At 37.0% G+C, this 20,252-nt stretch overlaps 1 protein-coding gene across 2 annotated transcripts in view; it reads left to right on the top strand.

Moving 5' to 3' along the window:
* Positions 1-20,252, top strand: part of CBFB (core-binding factor subunit beta) — a 49,550-nt gene that overhangs the window by 14,181 nt on the left and 15,117 nt on the right. For both annotated transcript variants that reach the window (XM_070612101.1, XM_070612100.1), the window contains exon 4: positions 11,041-11,157. In XM_070612101.1, the coding sequence (XP_070468202.1) occupies positions 11,041-11,157 (117 nt within the window). The remainder of the gene's footprint in view (positions 1-11,040; positions 11,158-20,252) is intronic.

The raw sequence follows: 20,252 nt of genomic DNA on the forward strand, positions 1-20,252 counted from the left end.
TCCATTAGGAGAATTTAGATGTTTTTCAAACAAACAAAATATTTTACCCGTATTAAATGATAATTTCTAGTAAGTGTCTGGACTTGCAGAATATTGTTTTAAATAATGAGCCTTTGGGAGAACCCTCTAAATTGTTTAAGGGTTGCTTATTCATGCCAGCTTTTCAGTCCTGGCTTACTGTGCTTTTGCTATGCAGAACATTTCTGGGCCATTTTAAAAAATTGAAATAAAATTCACCATCTTACCCATTTTAAAGTGTACAATTTGGTGATTTTTAATATATTCACATTGTAACCTTCATCTCTAATTCCAGAACATTGGGCCATTTTTAAATGCGTTTTGACAATCTGCAAACCAGTTTTTATGGTGATCACCACCCCCCTGGCACTGTGCCAGATGATGTACATTATCGCTAAATACTCTTAATCATGCACTATATAGGGAAGTCCTTTATTTGATTTTAGAACACATTTGGTGGTATCTTGATTTTACAGCTGAGGAAATGGAGGCCCAAAGAGGCTAAATAAACCTTCAAAAGTCATGTCCTAGGCAGAACCAAGATTCAGATCCAGGTCTTTTTTATCCCAGTCTGTTCTTTGCTGTATACCACACTGTTGCTAATAAATAATCATTAGGTAAGTTGCCAGAAAATCCACATACCACCTTCCAAAGCCTTATATTATTTTGGCTGACCAAGTTACTCTTCACACTAGAGTGAATAACTATTAATATTTTAATATGATCTTCTTAGACCCTCATTTTGATGACTTCAAATCAGCCTTTAACCTTCATCTTTTTCCATTTAACCTTTAACTTTACTTGAATTGTTTTTCTAATTTGTAGTGCAAATAATGTTTGTGATGATGGTGGAGCTGCTGGAAAACTACACATAATTCTTTTGTGTTAATATTATGTTAATAATTTGGTAAAGTCAGCTGTAATATTTTCAAAAGTAATTCTTACAGAGTTGACTCAGATAATGGATTACAATAAACAGCATCTGCCTCTTAGTTCATTACTTTTTATTGGTGTTAATTAAAAACAGTTTTATAATTTAATTTTGTACACTTTTCACTTGAAATTGTACCGCTTTCAGGAATCTCCTAAACATGTATTGTTTACATTAATTCAGAGAATGAAGTTGAAGAACTAGTAAGCTATCTATTTTTTGGGGGGAGGAGAAGTGTTCATATGATATGTTCTGAAGTCATTTAAAAGAGTTCGCAATATTTATTGTTCTAGATGCTATGGATTTAACTGTGAAGTTGACCATCCAGTCTATTTATTCTTTAAGGAAATGATCTATTTTTACATACCCTGAAATACTTAGAAAACATTAATATGCAATTAATGAATGCAACTGTGGTGTAGGTAAATATGTAGAGTCAGGAGTTCTGGATGCTAGTTTTTACCACTTGCTAGCTGTGTGAACATGGGTATATGAGAAATGTCTTTGAGACCCTGCCTTCGTTTCTTTTGGGTATATATGCCAAAGTGGAATTGCTGGATCTGGTGGTGGGGTTGTTTTTTGTTTTGTGTGTTTGTGTGTGAGGAAGATTGGCCCTGAGCTAACATCTGTTGCCAGCCTTCCTCTTTTTGCTTGAGGAAGACTGTCACTGGGCTAACATCTGTACCAGTCTTCCTCTATTTTGTGTGTGGGATGCTGCCACAGCATGGCTTGATGAGCAGTGCCTAGGTCCGCACCTGGGATCCATACCTGTGAACCCCAGGCTGCAGAAGCAGAGCCCATGAACTTAACTACTATGGCCCCAGGCTGGCGCCTTTTTTTAATTTTTTGAGGAACCCGCCATACTGTTTTCCACAGCAAGTGTGCTCGTTTTACTTTCCTACCAGAAACGCACAAGGGTTCCAATTTCTCATCCTTGCCAACACTTGTTGTTTTCTGTTTTTCTCATAGTAGCCATCCTAATGAATGCTAAGTGGTATCTCATTGTAGTTTTGATTTGCATTTCCCTAATGATTAGTGATGTTGAGCCTCTTCTCATGTGCTTATTGGCCATTTGTATATCATCTTTGGAGAAAGGTTTATTCAAGTCCTTTGCCCATTTTTGAATTGAGTTTTTTGTTGTTGAGTTTTAAGAATTCTCTATATTAATTTTAGATATTAATCCCTTAACAGATATATGATTTGAAAATATTTTCTCCTATGCTGTGGGTTGCATTTTTGCTCTGTTGTTACTGTCTTTTGATGGATAAAATTTAAAAATTTTCATGAAGTCTAATTTGTCTTTTTTGTTGTTGTTACCTATGCCTTTGGTGTCATCTGTAAGAAATCACTGCCAAATCCAGTGTCATGAAGCTTTTATCCTATGTTTGCTTCTAAGAGTTTTATAGTTTTAGGTCTTCCATTTAGGTCTTTGATCCATTTTTAGTTTTTGTGTATGGTGTTAGGTAAGGGTCCAGCTGCATTCTTTTGCATGTGGATATCCATTTTCCCAGCACCTTTGTTGAAAAGACTGTCCTTTCCCCATTGAATGGTCTTGGCACCCTTGTCAAAAATCATTTGACCATATATGTGAGGGTTTATTTCTGGGCTTTCTGTTCTATTCCATTGGTCTATCTGTTTGTCTTTATGCCAACACTACACTGTTTTGGTTACTGTAACTTTGAAATAAATTTTGAAATTGGGATGTGTGAGTCCTCAAGTTTTGTTCTTTTGCAAGATTGTTTTGGCTATTCAGGGTCCCTTGAGATTCCATGTGAATTTTAGGATGGATTTCTCTATTTGGTTAACATGTCCATTTATTGAATATGTGTGTGTATTAATAATATGTATATTATGTATAATATATAATCTGTGAAGTTCCAGGCACATTCTGTATTAATCCATGTTATGATTTCTCTTTTGAACTGTAAGAACTAGGTTGGTAAATTATATTAAGTCCCTATAAAAGAAGCTATTTTTTACACTTAGATGCAACCCAGTTATGATTCAGAGGCAAGTGAGATTGAATGACTGTAGTGATTATCCAGCAGGCGAGCAGCTGACTGTGCGTTTATGAACAGGGCATGAGGCTAAAGGAGGATGAGTCAGAACTAAGTATCTTGTAAAGGAATCTGTTAAATAGACTACAGAAATGATTACAACTAAAAGGCAGGATACATACTTCCTTAGTGCAATATCTTGTTTTCCTGGATGCCTAGACTGTCCCAGTGTTACTGCTTATCTGCTGATTCATTGATGGGAACAACTTTTGTCTCGAAAAAATGGCTTCTTTCCTTGTAAAGAAATCACTATGTAAAACTGGGTGGAAATGTTTGTGTAAGCAATCAGTGTTTCGGTGGTACTGTGTATGTTTCGTAAGTTTTCTGTACATTGACTTAACTAATTTTTATCATCACCTATGAAAGAGATATTATTTAGCCCTGGCTTTATATGTAAAGAGTCTGAGCCAGGTTTTACAAGTCCAAAGCACATTTTGTTTTCACTCTTCCCGTGCTGTCTTGGGGTTAAGCATCGTGATAATACTCATTTCTTTTAAAAATAATTACAGTTAATTCTCATTAGTTATGTTAGTTATCTTCTATAAAATTGCTGCATATCTTCTAAAGAAATTGTTAGTGAAAACGGAACAGTTGCTTCCGGGGAAAATACAGAGTTAGGTTCCTGCAAGCCTCTGGTCATAACATCTTCCTCAACCAATATGTAATCTTGTTTTATTGTGTTTCTGTTTAAAGACACCATGTTTGATATGTATTATTGATTTCATTAACATTGAACAACAGTAAGATGTTGGGCGTCTAGGTTATTTCTAATCTTTTGCCGTTATTAAAAAATCCTTAAGGGGCTGGCCAGGTGGCTTAGTGCTTAAGTTTGCGTCCTCTGGTTCAGAGGCCCAGGGTTTGCCCGTTTGGATCCCGGGCACAGACCTGCGGACTGCTTTTATCAAGCCATGCTTTGGCAGGCGTCCCACCTATAAAATGAGGAAGATGGGCACAGCTGTTAGCTCAGGGCCAATCTTCCTCAGCAAAAAGAGGAGGATTGGCAGCAGATATTAGCTCAGGGCTAATCTTCCTCAAAAAAAAAAAAAATCCTTAAGCGTGAATATCCTTGTAATCAAATATTTGTGTACATCTTTGATTAAATTTTAGGATACGTTCATAGGCATGACAATGCTGAGTCAAAGGAAAATTCGCACTTATTTCTAAAAAATGCCTTCCCAGAATTGTTAGCCAGTTTACACTCCCTCTGACAATGTAGTAGAAGCTGGTTTCTCTTCCCATAGACATTATTAAAATTTTATGTATTTTTTATATTTGTTTAGAAACAGTTATAGTTATCTTGTTTTAGTAGCTTTGATTGTTACTGAACATTTTAAAATAATTTTTGGACATTTTATTTTGTTTCAAACTCATTTTTTTCAAATAGCCAGTTTTCCCATCTATACTGGTTAAATAAAATATACTTTTACCGAGGCTGGCCCCGTGGCCGAGTGGTTAAGTTCGCGCGCTCCGCTGCAGGCGGCCCAGTGTTTCGTTAGTTCGAATGCTGGGCGCGGACATGGCACTGCTCATCAGACCACGCTGAGGCAGCGTCCCACATGCCACAACTAGAAGAACCCACAACGAAGAATACACAACTATGTACCAGGGGGCTTTGGGGAGAAAAAGGAAAAAATAAAATCTTTAAAAAATATATATATATATACTTTTACATTGATTTGAAATGTTGCCTTTTTCATTTATTAAATCCTTGTATAATTGGTTTCATTTTGGATTTTTTGTTTATTTCATTAATTTGTTTCTGACTGCCACAGCACTACTATATATACTGATTGCATTGTTACGTGATTGAATATCTGAAAGGGCAGAACAATACTTTCTGGTATTTTCTTGGATAGTGTAATTCTTTTGTATAAACTGTAGACTTATTTCTTAAATTCCGGAAAACATTATTTTGAGATTTCATTGGAATTTTGTTAAAATAAGGATTACTGTGGGATAAATTGGCATGTGTAGTCTTACCATTGGAGAACATGATGTGTCACTAGTTACTCAAATCTTTTTCTGTTTCCAAGTTAGGTATTTTCTTCTTATAGAGCCTACATGTTTCTTGTCAAATTTATTCTTAGTAGTTGATGCTGTTCTTGCTATTTTAAAATAGAGACTTATTTTATTTTCCAAATAGTTAGTATTGTAATATAGGAAAGTTCTTGGTTTTTATGTATTGGTTCTTTCTTTTGAAGGATTGGCACCTGAGCTTAACAACTGTTGCCAATCTTTTTTTTCCCCTCCTTCTTCTCTCCAAAGCCCCCCCAGGACGTAGTCGTATATTCTAGTTGTGAGTGCCTCTGGTTGTGCTCTGTGGGCCTCAGCATGGCCTGATGAGTGGTGCCATGTCTGCACCCAGGATCTGAACCAGCAAAACCCTGGGCCACTGAAGCAGAGTGCGCAAACTTAATAACTTGGCCATGGGACCGGCCCCATTATTGTTTTTATAACCAGCCATTTTATTGAACTCATTAAGTCACTTGGTTTTTCAGTTGAATATTTTGGATTTTACAGGTAGATAATCTTCAGATAATATATCCTAGTCATATCTATATGCAACTTTTTTAGAACTGTGGTCCTTAAAAGAAGGTTGCAAAGCTGCTGGATCCAGCTTTTTAAAATTTTACTGTCAATGGTACATTACATTAACCTTGCATGTTAAGTGAGTCCTGCTTAAATGTAATGGATGATTCTGTTTTAACTCATACGGGTCTTGTTTTATGTATTCACTTCTTCCTCATTAAAGACTTTAAGTTAACTGGTGTTGTAAACTTTTTTGGCTAGTCAGACATAACTCTTTTTTTAATTCGTCATATATTCCCACTGTCCTTATGATAATACCCTGCACAAAATGACAGGCAATAAACATTTGTTGAATAGGTAGATCTTTTCAAATTGAAATTATAGGGAAGTACCAGAAAGACATTTTAAAATTCCAATTGAATTTCTGCTTTTCTGTTAATCATTATTCAAAAATTTACTGAGGGCCTAAGGGGTACTGATCATTCTCCCTTACTGTTTTACCTCATACCTCAGTTTATAGAATTGCGTCCCAAGTTGTTTAAGTTCTAACAGTTTACTATAGAGAAGGGAAGTATTCTTTCCAATTGAAATGGGTTCTTTGAAGGCGAAGTATCTGCTTCTTGCTTTTGTCAATAGCTTTGACACTTGATGTCTGTGTGTTTTGATTTTATGGCTCAGTACTGGTGTGTACATGGGAGTTTTGTTTGAAAATCTACAGTTATTGTGTTTTAATTATCTTGAAGTTATCTTCTTTAGAACCACTCAAAGAAGGGGAACTCTTTCTGCTATCCCTTTGTACCCTCAGTTTCTGTTCTCAGCCCAGCTACCAAGGAGCTGGAAACACTGAACTTCTATAAATATATAATATTGTAGACGAAAGGGCAATTGAGGATGCCAGTGCTTATTCCAAATTTAGATACTCAGAATAAGTAGAGTCCAGACTCTCAGAGGTAGAACTATTTTGTACAGGTTGATAAATGAGAAGTTGACTAGGTTCTCTCATACCCTTCCTCTTACACTTAAACATTTCAAAACATGGGGTAGCTAATATTTAGCTACTTAAGAAGTTTGGTTCTTTTACTAAATGAAAGTATTCGTCGTCTCTCAAGGTCTCTGCTACAAAGACCTTGGTGTTTATGAGGGAAGGGGAAGAATGAAGTTTTTACTATCATAATTGAATCCTTTCTGCCTTGCACATGCCTTAGAGAATGTGATGAAAGCAGTGGAGTTCCTTAGAAAATGGGCAGAAACATAATTTTTACACTGAATTTCAGGAGGTTTCTGTTCTTTAAACTTATCCGTAAACTCAAACTTTTGTAGGTTTTCTGAACTCCAGACTAAGAACTACTACCTTAAATTAAAACATTGCTAAAAGTTATGAGTGATCTAAGGTCTCATAATATAGTACTTACGTATCTAATGTGTCTAACAAAGGGGAAATTTGTACTTGAGGGCCTGTAACTTAACCTTTAGCCACTGGGTGCCTTACGTGTTTTCCTCTTTCCTCCCTGGCTGTTCACAGCCTACTCTGCTGGCGTTTTTTCTTCTACCCAGCATCTAAGTGTTAGATTTCCTCCTGGTTCTTCCTGAGCCCCCATCTTTTCTCCTTCTGCTTATTGCTTGAGGAATCTCTTCCTTCCCCTTGATTTAAATACCACTGTTTTGTTGATGGCTGCCAGATTCATATCATCAGCCCATATCTCTTCTCAGAGTGCTAGAATCCCATATGCAACTGCCGACTCAAAAATCTCTATTTGCATATAGATGTTACCTACGCAACCGATAAAAATTACTGCAAATGTTTTTTGTAATAGATTTATTGAGATAAAATTCACATACCATAAAATTCACCCTTTTAGGCTGTGCAATTCAGGAATTTTTAGTGTATTCACAGAGTTGTGCAACCGTCACCACTCTAATTCCAAAAAATTTTCATCACCCCAAAAGGAAATCCTGTATCTGTTAGCAGTCACTCCTCATTGTCCCCTCCCCTCAGCTCCTGGCAACCACTCATCTTCTTTCTGTCTCTCTCTTTGTCTATTCTGGACATTTCATGTAAATGGAATCATAATATGTGGCCTTTTTCTGGCTTCTTCCACTTAGCATAATGTTTTCAAGGTTCATCCATGTTGTAACAGGTATCAATACTTTATTCTTGTTATGACCAAATATTATTCCATTATATGGATATGCCACAGTTGATGGTACATATCTATTTTTGCTGAAGCTCTACTGCCATAGTGATATGGAATTCAAAGCTACAGAATGTTAAAGTGATAGCATGTGTAATTTGGATTGAATATAACATCACAAATACTGGTATTTGTATCTGGAGTTGATTAAAAATTGTTCTTTATTTCCAAAAGAACACAAAATATGAGGCTGTAGTCACTTTTCACTTTCTGTGAAGTCTCATTCTCTTGATATTTTATTTTAGGAAAGATAAGCAGACTGTTTTGTTGTTGGTGGTGTAATTAGCTGAATCTATTTACCCATTTTAAAGGCTTTATAGAATCCATTTTGTATAAAACATTTAGTTGTTCTAAGACAATGGGTTTAATCTCTAAATCATATTCTAATACATTTCTTATCACAATTTAAAATAAGACATTATTTTCAGTGAAAAATATCTTAGTGTTTAAATGATGTTATTAAATTACATTACAAAATGGCAAACTGTTAAGAGAATTTTATTTTCTTCGTACTTTGAGGTTCAGTACTCATGAATATATGAAAACTCATTACATTTACTTTGAAGATCTACACATAAAATTGTATTTATTTGAATGTGAATATCTAAATAAATCATCAGGAGCATCTAAATGTTCTTTTAAGTTTTGACTGCAGGCACTAGCCTTTATTAAGAACTATAGCCATTTTGTGAACCCATTTAGGAATTTCCCAAAACAAATCAGTGGTTTTCTTTTTCTTTTTCTTATTTTTTTGAAGATTTTATTTTTTCCTTTTTCTCCCCAAAGCCCCCCTGGTAGATTGTCATATATTCTTCGTTGTGGGTTCTTCTAGTTGTGGCATGTGGGACGCTGCCTCAGTGTGGTTTGATGAGCAGTGCCATGTCTGCGCCTAGGATTCGAACCAACGAAACACTGGGCCGCCTACAGCGGAGCGCGCAAACTTAACCACTCGGCCACGGGGCCAGCCCCTGGTTTTCTTTTACAAAGAAATAATAAATGGGCTTTTAAAAAAGTTAGTAATTTTGTAAGGAAAATGTTTTTTGACTATGGAAGTTAATATGAATAAGCTAGATTATGGAATCTTTGATTCTAAAAGATATGTCATTGATGAAGAATATAGAATCTGATCATGAAGTTGACCTTTCTCTGCTATTAGATGAGAAGAATTCTCTTGATGATTAGTATGAGAATTTAAAATAGTGAGGTATATTTATAGGTGAAATGTTATACTCACTGTGTGGCACCCTCCTACCTCTGTTAGAGAGAGTAGATGAAAATCTTGATTAGAAGACCTGGTAAGTCGAGTTAGACAGGCAGTATAGAAGGGTATTGGTTTTAGGTTTTGTGAGGTGTCAAATATGAGGTCATCAGAGTCAGTTGTTTGACTAGGTGCACATCAGTGGAGTTGTAAATTCACAATGTGGAAGGGAATGAGCACTTATCAGAACAGAAGGAAATGTGTGGTTAAACGGTTTCAGCTATAACTGTAGACTATTTCCCTTGGTCCAAATAGGAGGAGAAATGGAACTTTATGTTTTTGGCTTTTTCCCCCAAATATAGGTAGAAATTGATTCAGCGTGGTTTGTTGGAGCCCATAACAGGAAAAATGGTTGTGTTAGTAATGGAGGGGAATGACATAAATATGTACCAAGAAGGCATAAATCCTATAAGGTTTATTTTACAGGTGTCTCGGTAGTAATTTTTCTAGCATATTTGTAATTATTGACATTCGGTTGTTCTTATTACGTCTCTCTAAAAACAAGAGTGCCCCGGATTCTTTGTTGAAGAAATTACTGAATTGAGTAAAGCAAAAGATGATGCTTCCAGCCTTTTCCTCAAAATGAGAAACTATCTTACCCAGTTTATGTAATTATAGGTAATCAGTAATGCTGATTTTGGCTCATAAAAGCACTAGGATTATCCAAAGGAAATATATTTGGTATAGGCAAATGAAGAACCTTATTTATAAAGATATATTTGATAACCTGGAATTTTGAAAACTAATTGAAATCCTACTTCCTCTGCATTTTGAAAATCTTAAGGTAGTAAATGATAAAAATCTATGCTGATTTTTATTCAGAAGACCATGTTAAATGAGGTAGAGAAGACCTAAAATAACAGTCTTTTTAAAAAGTAACTTAGAATGGCGTTAGGGTGGGGGAGATTGTAGGAACTGTAGTAAGTTTCTCTTATATTTCTTATTGTATCACAATAAAATATTCACTTCAAGATAACAACATTAGCATCTTTTGTCTCTTGGTGAATCCTGAATTGCTCTTGAGCGATTATATTTTTAGGCAATAGGAGAATTAGTTTGGTCATCAAAAATGAAAACAATCTGAATTTAGAAATCATACCTAATGGCTTTTGCTCTAGGGTTATTTATTTACTTGAAAAAGAATGATGAGGAGCCAGCCCTGTCGTGCAGCAGTTAAGTGCACACGTTCCACTTTGGCGGCCTGTGGTTCACCGGTTCGGATCCTGGGTGCGGACATGGCACTGCTTGTGAAGCCATGATGCGAAGGCATCCCACATATAAAGTAGAGGAAGATGGGCATGGATGTTAGCTCAGGGCCAGTCTTCCTCAGCAAAAAGAGGAGGATTGGCAGCAGTTGTTACCTCAGGACTAATCTGCCTTAAAAAAAACAAAAAAGAATGATGAATAAATAAACATTAATAAATCATTCAAGGTTCTTTAGCTAAAAGCAGTAAAAATCAACTCCAGGTAACATAAGTAAAAAAGAAAAAGAAAAAGCAGCAGAAAGCTGTGACTGAAGGGAAGTGTGAAGAGCCTGACTCTGGGTGGCTGCAGTATCCAAGTAGAGGGGAGCAGTGTATGCTGTCTTCAGGGGCTAGTGAATTCCAGTTGTTTCACATCTTTATATCTTTCTACCCAACATTCAAACATCATACAATCAAAATCATAATTATCAAAAATCATGTATATGGGGCTGGCCCCGTGGCCGAGTGGTTAAGTTCGCGCGCTCCGCTGCGGGCGGCCCAGTGTTTCATTGGTTCGAATCCTGGGCGCAGACATGGCACTGCTCATTAAAACCATGCTGAGGCAGCATTCCCACATGCCACAACTAGAAGGACCCATAATGAAGAATATACAACTATGTACTGGGGGGCTTTGGGGAGAAAAAGGAAAAAAATAAAATCTTTAAAAAAAAAATCATGTGTAATTCTTAGTTTTACAATTGTATTCATCTTTTTTCCCCTAAGAAAACCACAGTTTTCATAAGTTTGTGTTTTGTTTTTCGTGCGTCTGATGGCTTATCATTGGTTTTCATCCTTCTTTTCTGTGTCTCAGGTGTATTTGAAGGCTCCCATGATTCTGAATGGAGTCTGTGTAATCTGGAAAGGCTGGATTGATCTCCAGAGACTGGACGGTATGGGCTGCCTGGAGTTTGATGAGGAACGAGCCCAGGTAGGGCGACCTCAGGCTTTACTGACCCTGGTCCCTTTATTTACCCCTAATCTTGCCTTTGTCTAGGGACCTATTTACCCAGTCTTTAAGAGTAAGTATAGAAAAGTTCTTATTCAAGTGATATTGAGGAGTCCTGAAGATGTTGAGAACCAAATTCTGGTCTTGGTTTTGGGAAAGTTCTTCCTTCAGTGGTTTTCAATTTCATTGGATATACCCCTATTGAATTTCAGTAAGAACAGTGATTGTCTGTGGGCATATTAGTCCTGAGCTCTGGGGGCCTTCAAAGTCCAGTAAATGGTTCTGTTTAATATTTGTTCCTGATATTTAGAACATTATATCTAATGTTCTAATTATATCTAATGTTCTAAGGGGAAAAAAAACAGTTCAAAATAAAATCTAAGCGCAGCACTTCTCGAATGGGTATGTGAGGAGATTGGCAAATCCTCTCTCCAAAAAGCTGTGATTAAATTGGACAAAACTATAAAAATAAATACCCATTGAAGGTCTCTGAAAATTTACCAAGGGACATAAATTGAGAGGCATATATTCAAACAAAGACTTTGAAGTTCATTAAGAACAGCGATAGTTTGTGGCATTTTAGTCATGAGCTGCTCCCTCAGCTTTCCTCCGCTCTGTGGTCCCTTAAGTTCTACCCTGGGCAGGTGAGGCAAGCCATGAGGACTGGCAGCTCTGCTGTCCTGTCAGAGGGAGCTGCCTTTATTTAGGGCAGCGCTTGGAAAACTGCATGCCCAGGGATGTTATCGAAAGCAATAGAGGTCTATGTGGCAATCTGGGAAAGCTAATGTTACTGGAAGCCGCAAAATGAGAGACTAGCCATAAATTTATCAAGGAGATCTTGGGAAAGAGATAGCTAAATTGGGTCCTACTAAGATCATACTTACCTCTGATGATCCAGAAGGCAGTGTGCATATGCAAGGCTACACCTGTTCGAGAGAGAACAAAGAGGACTCTTGCAAGCTCTGCTAGTCCCTGGCTGAACACAGGATAGACTGTTAAACTCCCTGTACTTTGAAAGGATTACCCAAGCTGCACACAGATCCGGTGGCAAAGGACAGAAGCTTACTGGCTTGAGGTGTTTAAGCGAAACCTGACCAAACATTGCCTGACTACTAAGTTATACTGCCCCAGGGGCAACCCCCTAGAAAGCAAAGCTGCACAGCACACTGCTGGGGAAACAGACTCTAGAAATAGTCCAGGCAAGTCACTAAACAAACAACAGCAACAGCAAGCTGGAGGCAGGGTTCAGCATTCAGAGTTGCTACAGTATATTATTTAAAATGTCCAGTTTCCAACAAAAAATTATGAGACATGCAAATAAACAGAAAAGTATGACTGATGGTCAGGAAAAAAAGCAGGCAGTAGAAACTATCTTTGAAGGAGCCCAAATGTTAGTTCTTAGTGACAGACGTAAAAGCATATATTTGTCAGTATGTTCAAAGAACTAAAGGAAAATACTTTCCTTTAAAGAATTAAAGGGAAATTATGATGACAACAGCTCAGCAAATAGAAAATATCAGCAAAGAGATCTAAATTATTAAAAAGAATCAAATAGAAATTCTAGAATTGATCAGTACGATAACTGAAATGAAAAATTCACAGACTCAACAGCAGATTTGAGCTGGCAGAAGAAAGAGTTAGTGAACTTGAACATAGATTAATAAAGATCACCCAGTCTGAAAAACAGAAGGGAAAAAAAAAAGAAAAATGAACAGAGACTGGGGCACCAGCATGCATGCCAACACATATGTAATGAAAGTCCCAGAAGGAAAGGAGAGAAAGAGAGGGACAGAAAATACATTTTAAGAAATAATGGCTGAAAACGGCCAAATTTGATGAAAGATATTCATCTCCGTATCTAAGAAATTCAGTGAATTCCAAGAGAGTAAACAAAGAAATCTACACATAGATAGATCATAGTCAGACTGTTGAAGAGCAAAGAGAATCTTGAAAGAAGGAAGAAAAATCCCTTACAAGGGAACCACAGTAAGATTAGCAACAGCTGACTTATCTTTTGAACTTGTGGAGGCCAGAAAGTAGTGGGACCACTATTCAAAATGCTGAAAGTACGTGTAAAAGTATCTGATTATTAGCAGGTGTTAATTTCTTTCAACTGTTTGGTATTCTCTTAAAGTTAGAATAAGCAAAAATAAAAAGGATCTCTCTTTTTCTTGTTTCTTTATGTTGTCTCATCCCATGTTCTCCATATATGAAAATGTGAGAATTTTCTCTATCAAGAGATCCAAAAACTTCTTAGTGAAAAATTAAGATTCAAAGTTAAAATTCTTAAGAAAGAATCCCTGCTACCTTGATTTCATAGGGATAAGGAATCACCAGCTCTTTCAGAAAAAACAGTAAATAATTGACAATTTAGAAGGCTATTTCTGTAAGAAGTGATACAGCAGATTGACTTTATATAAGGGAAAATTTCACACTGAGATGACGTCTAAAACTGAAATATTTAATTAAAATAATAGGTAAAAATTTTAAGTTTAACCCACAGCATTTTCCATACTTAGAATTTTCCAAGCTTTGTTGCCCCAGTCCACAAACTGAGCTTTATCACAAAGTAAGTGCCAGCTGTTGTGATAGTAAACTAATGGAATCACAGTGCACTATGTTGTGTAACTTACATAATGTAAAAATTTCAAAGCAGGGGATCCCAGCCGTTCAGTCAGCAGTCAGCACTTCTTTGTAGCTTTCCCCACCCGAAAATCATCTGCAAGATAAGAAAAGTAAAGGGCGATGAAGTGTAAAAGTTAGGAGTGGGGGCTTCAAGGTTGTGTAATTGTGAATCCTGACCCCGCCACTCACTGGCTGTTGCCACTCACTGGCTGTTACGGACTGAATGTTGTGTTCCCTCAGAATTCGTAGGTTGAAGCTTCAACCCCCAGTGTGACTGTATTTGGAGACAGGACCTTTATGGGGATAATTAAGGTTAAATGAGGTCTTAAGAATGGGGCCCTGATAATGATACGATTAATGTTCTGGTAAGACGAGATACATGCACCAGAGAGCTTCCTCATTCTCTCTCTGCCATGTGAGTACAAAATTCTCTAACAGACGCTGAGGTACCTGGTAAGCTAAGAGCTAAACAAAAGATAGTCACAATTCCATTTTTAAAAATTAAAGCGTGTAAGTATTTGAGCTGAAATATTTTCACAGGTATTGTCTTTTTGCCTTTGTTTAGAGTACCTTTGACAAATGTTGGCAAGGATGTGGAACAATAGTTGGTGTATTGGTTGGTTTGGTAAAATTGACAACATTTGGAAAACTAGGAATAAATACTGAAATTGCACATAGGTGTATCTGTGATCCAGCAGTTCTACTCTAAAGCATGCAATGGGAATGAATACATGTATTCATCAAAAGATATGTCGTAGGACACTTGTGGCAGCATTTTTAGTAATAGCCAGAAACTGCAAACTACAGAAATGCCCGTTAATAGTAGAATGGATGAATTACATGTGCACACAAAGAAATACAGTGAGAATGAAAAACTGTAGCTAGCATACCAATATGGATGAATTTCACAAATATATTGAGTATACAAAAAGCACATGCTGTATGAATCCATTTATATAAAAGTATAAAAATGGGCAAAACTAATATTTGCTGTTAGAAGTGTCGATGAAAATAATCCATATCCAATCTATAAATGAAAATTTGGGTGAGTTTATTCTGAGCTTAAATCTGAGGATTATAGCCCGGGAGAGTCTTTCCACAAAGGAAAAGAGCACTCCAAAGAGGTGGGGGGGTATACGGGGTCGTTATATACCCTCAAAGAGGATGTTTCACATATGATTGGAATGTCCCTTTTACAATAGTCGCGAGACTACTCTGTTGGCACAGCGATTGATGGAAATAGCAGGTAGGTCTTCTGTCTAGGTGAACACAGCAGGGTGGCAGTCTGTTGTCTCCAGCTGGGTGGTCACAGGTGAGCTGGGAGGTGAGTGCAGCAATCAGTTCCTAGCCTAAGGAAAAATGCTTATCCCTAAGGAAATGCTAATGTGGGGGGAAGTTCCACCTTTATCTCAAGGGCCTTTGTTCTGGCCATAGGAAATGTCTAAGCAGATATGCAATGCGTGCTCAATAGCCACAGTCAGGCCCTTTTAAAAAAAAAAAGTCAGGCCAAATTAGGTTTATACCAAATGGCTTCCTCATATACTCCAGTATATCCTATTGCTTGCCATTTTTATTTGTCAGAAGTAAAGGTAGTGGTTTATCCTTAGGAGAAGAGATTAGTTACTGAAATGGAGCAGAAGGAGACTTCTGAGATTGTTCTACTTCCAGTATTGTTCTGTTTCTTCTTATGGATCCTTAGCTAGGTAGCAAACTCAGTTTGTGGACATTTATCAGCTGTATTTTCGGCCAGTACTGTCCAGTAGACTTCAATGCAAGCCATATAATGTAATTTAAAGCTTTCTAGGAGCCACATTAAAATTTTTTTAATTGTAATTAATTTTTATATATTTTATTTAACCCAATATATTCAAAATATTATCATTTCAATATAAAATCAATGTAGAAATTTATTGAGATATTTTACCCTTTTCTTGGTAATAGGTGTTTGAAATCCAGAGTGTGTTTTCTACTTACAGACTCACACTAGCCTCATACGAGTGTGCAGTGGTCGCATGTGGCTAGTGACTACCATACTGGATGGCACAGCCTTATGATATGTGTACTTTTTCATATGTATAATACACTTCAATAAAATGTTTTAAAAATTTCCCACAAATGAAGATATTTCTAAGTACAGTTATAGAAACTGAAAATTAAATTGTTTATTGATTGTATTTTCATCTTTTGTTTTCTGTAATTTGTAGGGATAAATTTCAAGGTCTTTATACATTTGGGTTTCAAGAATTACAATTCTCTAAAAGCTTGAAACACTGAAGACTTTGGCAGTTCACCATTGAATAATCAGGGATTTCCAGCTAATTTTGAAGAAAATGTAACTATGAGGACTCATTTACCAAAAAATGGACAGTGACATTATAGGAACTAGGTTGATTTCAGAATAGTTCTTCAAAGGCTCAAATTTTCTAGAATCCAAAGCATATGAGAAATAGTGTGATGAAATTTTTGTATTCAGCATCAGCTCTGTTTCAGTAGTTTTATAGTTTAGTTCCTTTAACTGTGGATACATAAGTATATTTGTAATTTATACAACTATAACTTCTACATGATTGGCAGAATATTTCACTTCTTTGGATATAATCATGGATTATGTGCATACCACAATTCCTAGTAAATTTCTATTTTTATAGTTTTTTTTGTTTGTTTTTTGAGGAAGATTAGCCTTGAGCTAACATCTGCTGCCAATCCTCTTTTTGCTGAGGAAGGCTGGCCCTGAGCTAACATCCATGCCCATCTTCCTCTGCTTTACATGTGGGGTGCCTGCCACAGTGTCGCTTAACAAGCAGTACGTAGGTCTGTACCCGGCATCCAAACCGGCGAACCCCAGGCCGCTGAAGCAGAACGTGCGAACTTAACCACTGCGCCAGCAGGCCAGCCCCTGTATTTTATAGTTTTTAAAAATTCAATGAGAACGTTATTTTTTATATAGTGTGCGCTCCACCATTTGTATTTGTGTTTTAACATAACAGCCAGTGATTTTATTTTCATTGTATTTTTTAAATTTACGTTGACAGTCAAAAAAAAATATTAAGATGTTTCACTTTCAATGTAATGACCTTTCAAAAGTTTTGTTTTCATTCTATGATCAGATTAGAAAAATGGAACTGACTTTGGAATTAACAGATTTCCTATTTGAAGTTTTTGATGGCACTGATGTAAAACTGGCATCCTTTAGCTGTGTGCAAGGTTTTTAGTGAGGCCAACATATTAACAGCTTTGCTTTTTGTATGTGCACAAGAATGTGAGTGAAATTAATTTAGAAGAGAGATTTGATTTAAATGAAAAGTTCTACAGAGTGATATTAAATGTACCGTTTGCAGCTGCACATGTTAAATTGTCGCCTTTGAAGTGTATGTTGATGCTTCTTCAGCAGTTTTATTTCTTTTGGTTTTCATGTGACCAGTGATACCATTCTGGTCCCCACAGAGAATAGTAAATGTCATTATTTTGTGCTAGTTACACGTTCATCATCAACTTTCCTGGAAACAAATTTGATTCTTTTTTGTTAAACATGCACTTCCATTTTTTAATAAATTCATTGCCTCAGAAAGGTAAGTATTCCCAAACTGTAAAATAAATATAGTCGTAGATTTGGGCAATACAATAAAGACAAAATCACTGCAGCAAGAGTGGTCAGAATATTCTCTATATGCTCTATTTGAGGACTGCTAGGTCTTTGTTTCTCACATGGGTTTCACATACACCCAATCACCTTTTGTGATTATCCCACCTGACTCCTTTGTGCAGATTGTGGTAATGACTGCAGATTGTGACAGACCAATATGACAAGTAGCTGGCAGGAACCAGAGTGTTGAAAACCTCTCCCACTACCACCTGAGACTGGATGGAGTTGGTTGTCCCAAGCCATTTGAGCATCCTTTAAGGGTGAACGTGTAGTTTTATCAGCAGGTGCCTTTTACGCTGTCCTTGAGATGGATATGTCATTTAAGGTTGCAGCAGGAAAGGATCAGGATAACACTAGTAATCTCTGATCGTCTTTCAGATTTAACCATTTATTAAAGTGCATACTCTGTTCATTGCATATACATTTCACATCTCACTGGAAAAGACCAAGACAGAAGCTGGAATTAGAACATAAGGGTCTACCAGATCTCTTCTTGGCTTATTTTACTACAACTATTAGTAGTAGTACTTTTTTTCTTTTAATGAAATAAAAATCTATGACCTTTGCCAGAATACACATTAGTGGCTAATAACTTCCTTAGGGAATTAGATCACATCTTGTGTTACATGCTCTTATTTCATCGCATAATTTTCCTCTACTGTACTTAATCACAGTTGATAATTATATGTTGATTTTTGTAATTTGTTCATTGTCCACCTGCCCCACTAGACCAGAAACTGTGAGGAAAAGTACCGTTTGCTTCCTCACTGTCCATGGCACCTAGCACAGTGACTTGGACATGATAAAGACTCACTAAATATTTGTGGAATAAGTGAAAAGGTGAATGAATGAATGAATGCAGAGGACAGAAAGGGTATCTTGTTATCAGTAGAGGTGTCCCAGTTGATAACCTAACTAAATAATAGAAGTCCCTCAGGAGTTGGGAACAGTATTCTTTTGCAGATACTTCTGGCTTATGTAGTACATTCTGAGAATCCAGTAGGTATATATAATGATGTTTAGTCCAATGTGTAAGTTTTATATATCCACAATGCTTGTAGAATAATAGCTAGCATTTATTGAAAGCTGTCAGGTAGTGTGCTTAAGCACTTTTTATATGTTATCTCATTTAATCTTTACAACAATCTTTTACTTAGATATATATAGTATATCTATTACTTAGTAATATATAGTATTACTACTATGCACATTTTATGTGTGAGTTTACTGAGGCTTAGAAAAATGAAATACCTTGCCCTGGGTCATAAAGCTAGTAAATGCATCATAAGAGTGGAAATTTGATCACACCTTTCAATTTTGTTTAACTTATAGACGTTGGTGAAAATTGTAAGTATTAAACAACCCTACTAACAGTGACAAATAAAGGATTTATCACACAGGACAAGATACTCAGCAGCACACAGTCCAGGCCTGGTATAGCACTTAATTATATTATCAGGGGCCCTGGGTCTTTTCGTCTTCCTGTTGTTCGATGCTCAGTGTGACTACATCCTCATTATTATGTTTGCAAGATGGCTGCTGTATCTCTGGGCATTCCATCAATTCCCAGTTAGGAGGAAAGGTAAAATGTCTCAAATGATGTTCTTAGAAGCCTGATTAAGTGACTTATGCTTCTATCTCATTGGCTAGAACTGACTACCTGGCTACCCCTTGCTGCAATGAATCTAGGAAGGTGAATCTTGATGACTTTTTTGGTTTGTTTTTTTTTTTTAAAGATTTTATTTTTCCTTCTTCTCCCCAGGGTCCCCCAGTACATAGTTGTATATTTTTAGTTGTGGGTCCTTCTAGTTGTGGCATGTGGGATGCTGCCTTAGCAGGCTTGACGAGTGGTGCCGTGTCCGCGCCCAGGATCTGAACCGGCGAAACCCTGGGCCGCTGAAGCAGGGCATGCAAACTTAACCACTCAGCCACGGGGCTGGCCCCCTTTGGTATTGTTTTTGATCTTGTAGTTTCTTTAAGTGTGGCATTGAAATCCTAGTATTGAGAATGTGACTACAAAGATTGAGCATCTTGTGCTGTAGACAGTGAGGGAAATTTTTTAAGTTGGGAGCTTTTGTGGTCAGATTGTGCTTGAGAAGGCATGCTCTGATGGCTGTGTGGTGGATTGGGGATGACAGAATGGAAAGAGGAAGAGACTGTTTGGGAGACCTTTGCAGTAATATGGGGAAAAGATCTTAGGAGCCTGAACTAGGAAAATATTTAAAGGAATGAAAAGGAGACTAAAGTTTCCAAAAATATTTAGGAGGTCAAATGGATAGGACTTGGTGATTGATTGGCTCTGTGGAGGTGGAGCCACACCTCCACACCTAGGTGTAGGGAGAATGAAGAGCCAAAGGTGGCTCGGGTTTCTGGCAGAAATGGGTGGTGCCCCCAACCAAGACTAAAAGAGTAAAGAAGAAAGTTTAAACTGGTTGCCTTTATATCCACAATTAGTTTGAAGTATTTGGGTTCCCTTCACATTCAGACCTTTAGCCATTAATTGGGAAAGGATAGGGTAGATTTGTTATATGTTACAAATATTTTTTCTTAATAATATCTCTTGGGTGTCAGCCCCATGGCCTAGTGGTTAAGTTTGCATGCTTAACCCCTTCAGCAGCCCAGGGTTTCAGTGGTTTGGATCCTGGGCATGGACCTAGCATCGCTCACCAGGCCATGCTCAGGCAGCGTTCCGCATGCCACAACTAGAAGGACCTACAACTAAAATATACAGCTATATACAGCGGGGCATTGGGGAGAAGAAGAAAAAAAAAGATTGGCAATAGATGTTAGCTCAGGTGTCAATCTTAAA

Source organism: Equus przewalskii, chromosome 3, assembly GCF_037783145.1.
Source record: "Equus przewalskii isolate Varuska chromosome 3, EquPr2, whole genome shotgun sequence".
Lineage (NCBI taxonomy): Eukaryota > Metazoa > Chordata > Mammalia > Perissodactyla > Equidae > Equus > Equus przewalskii.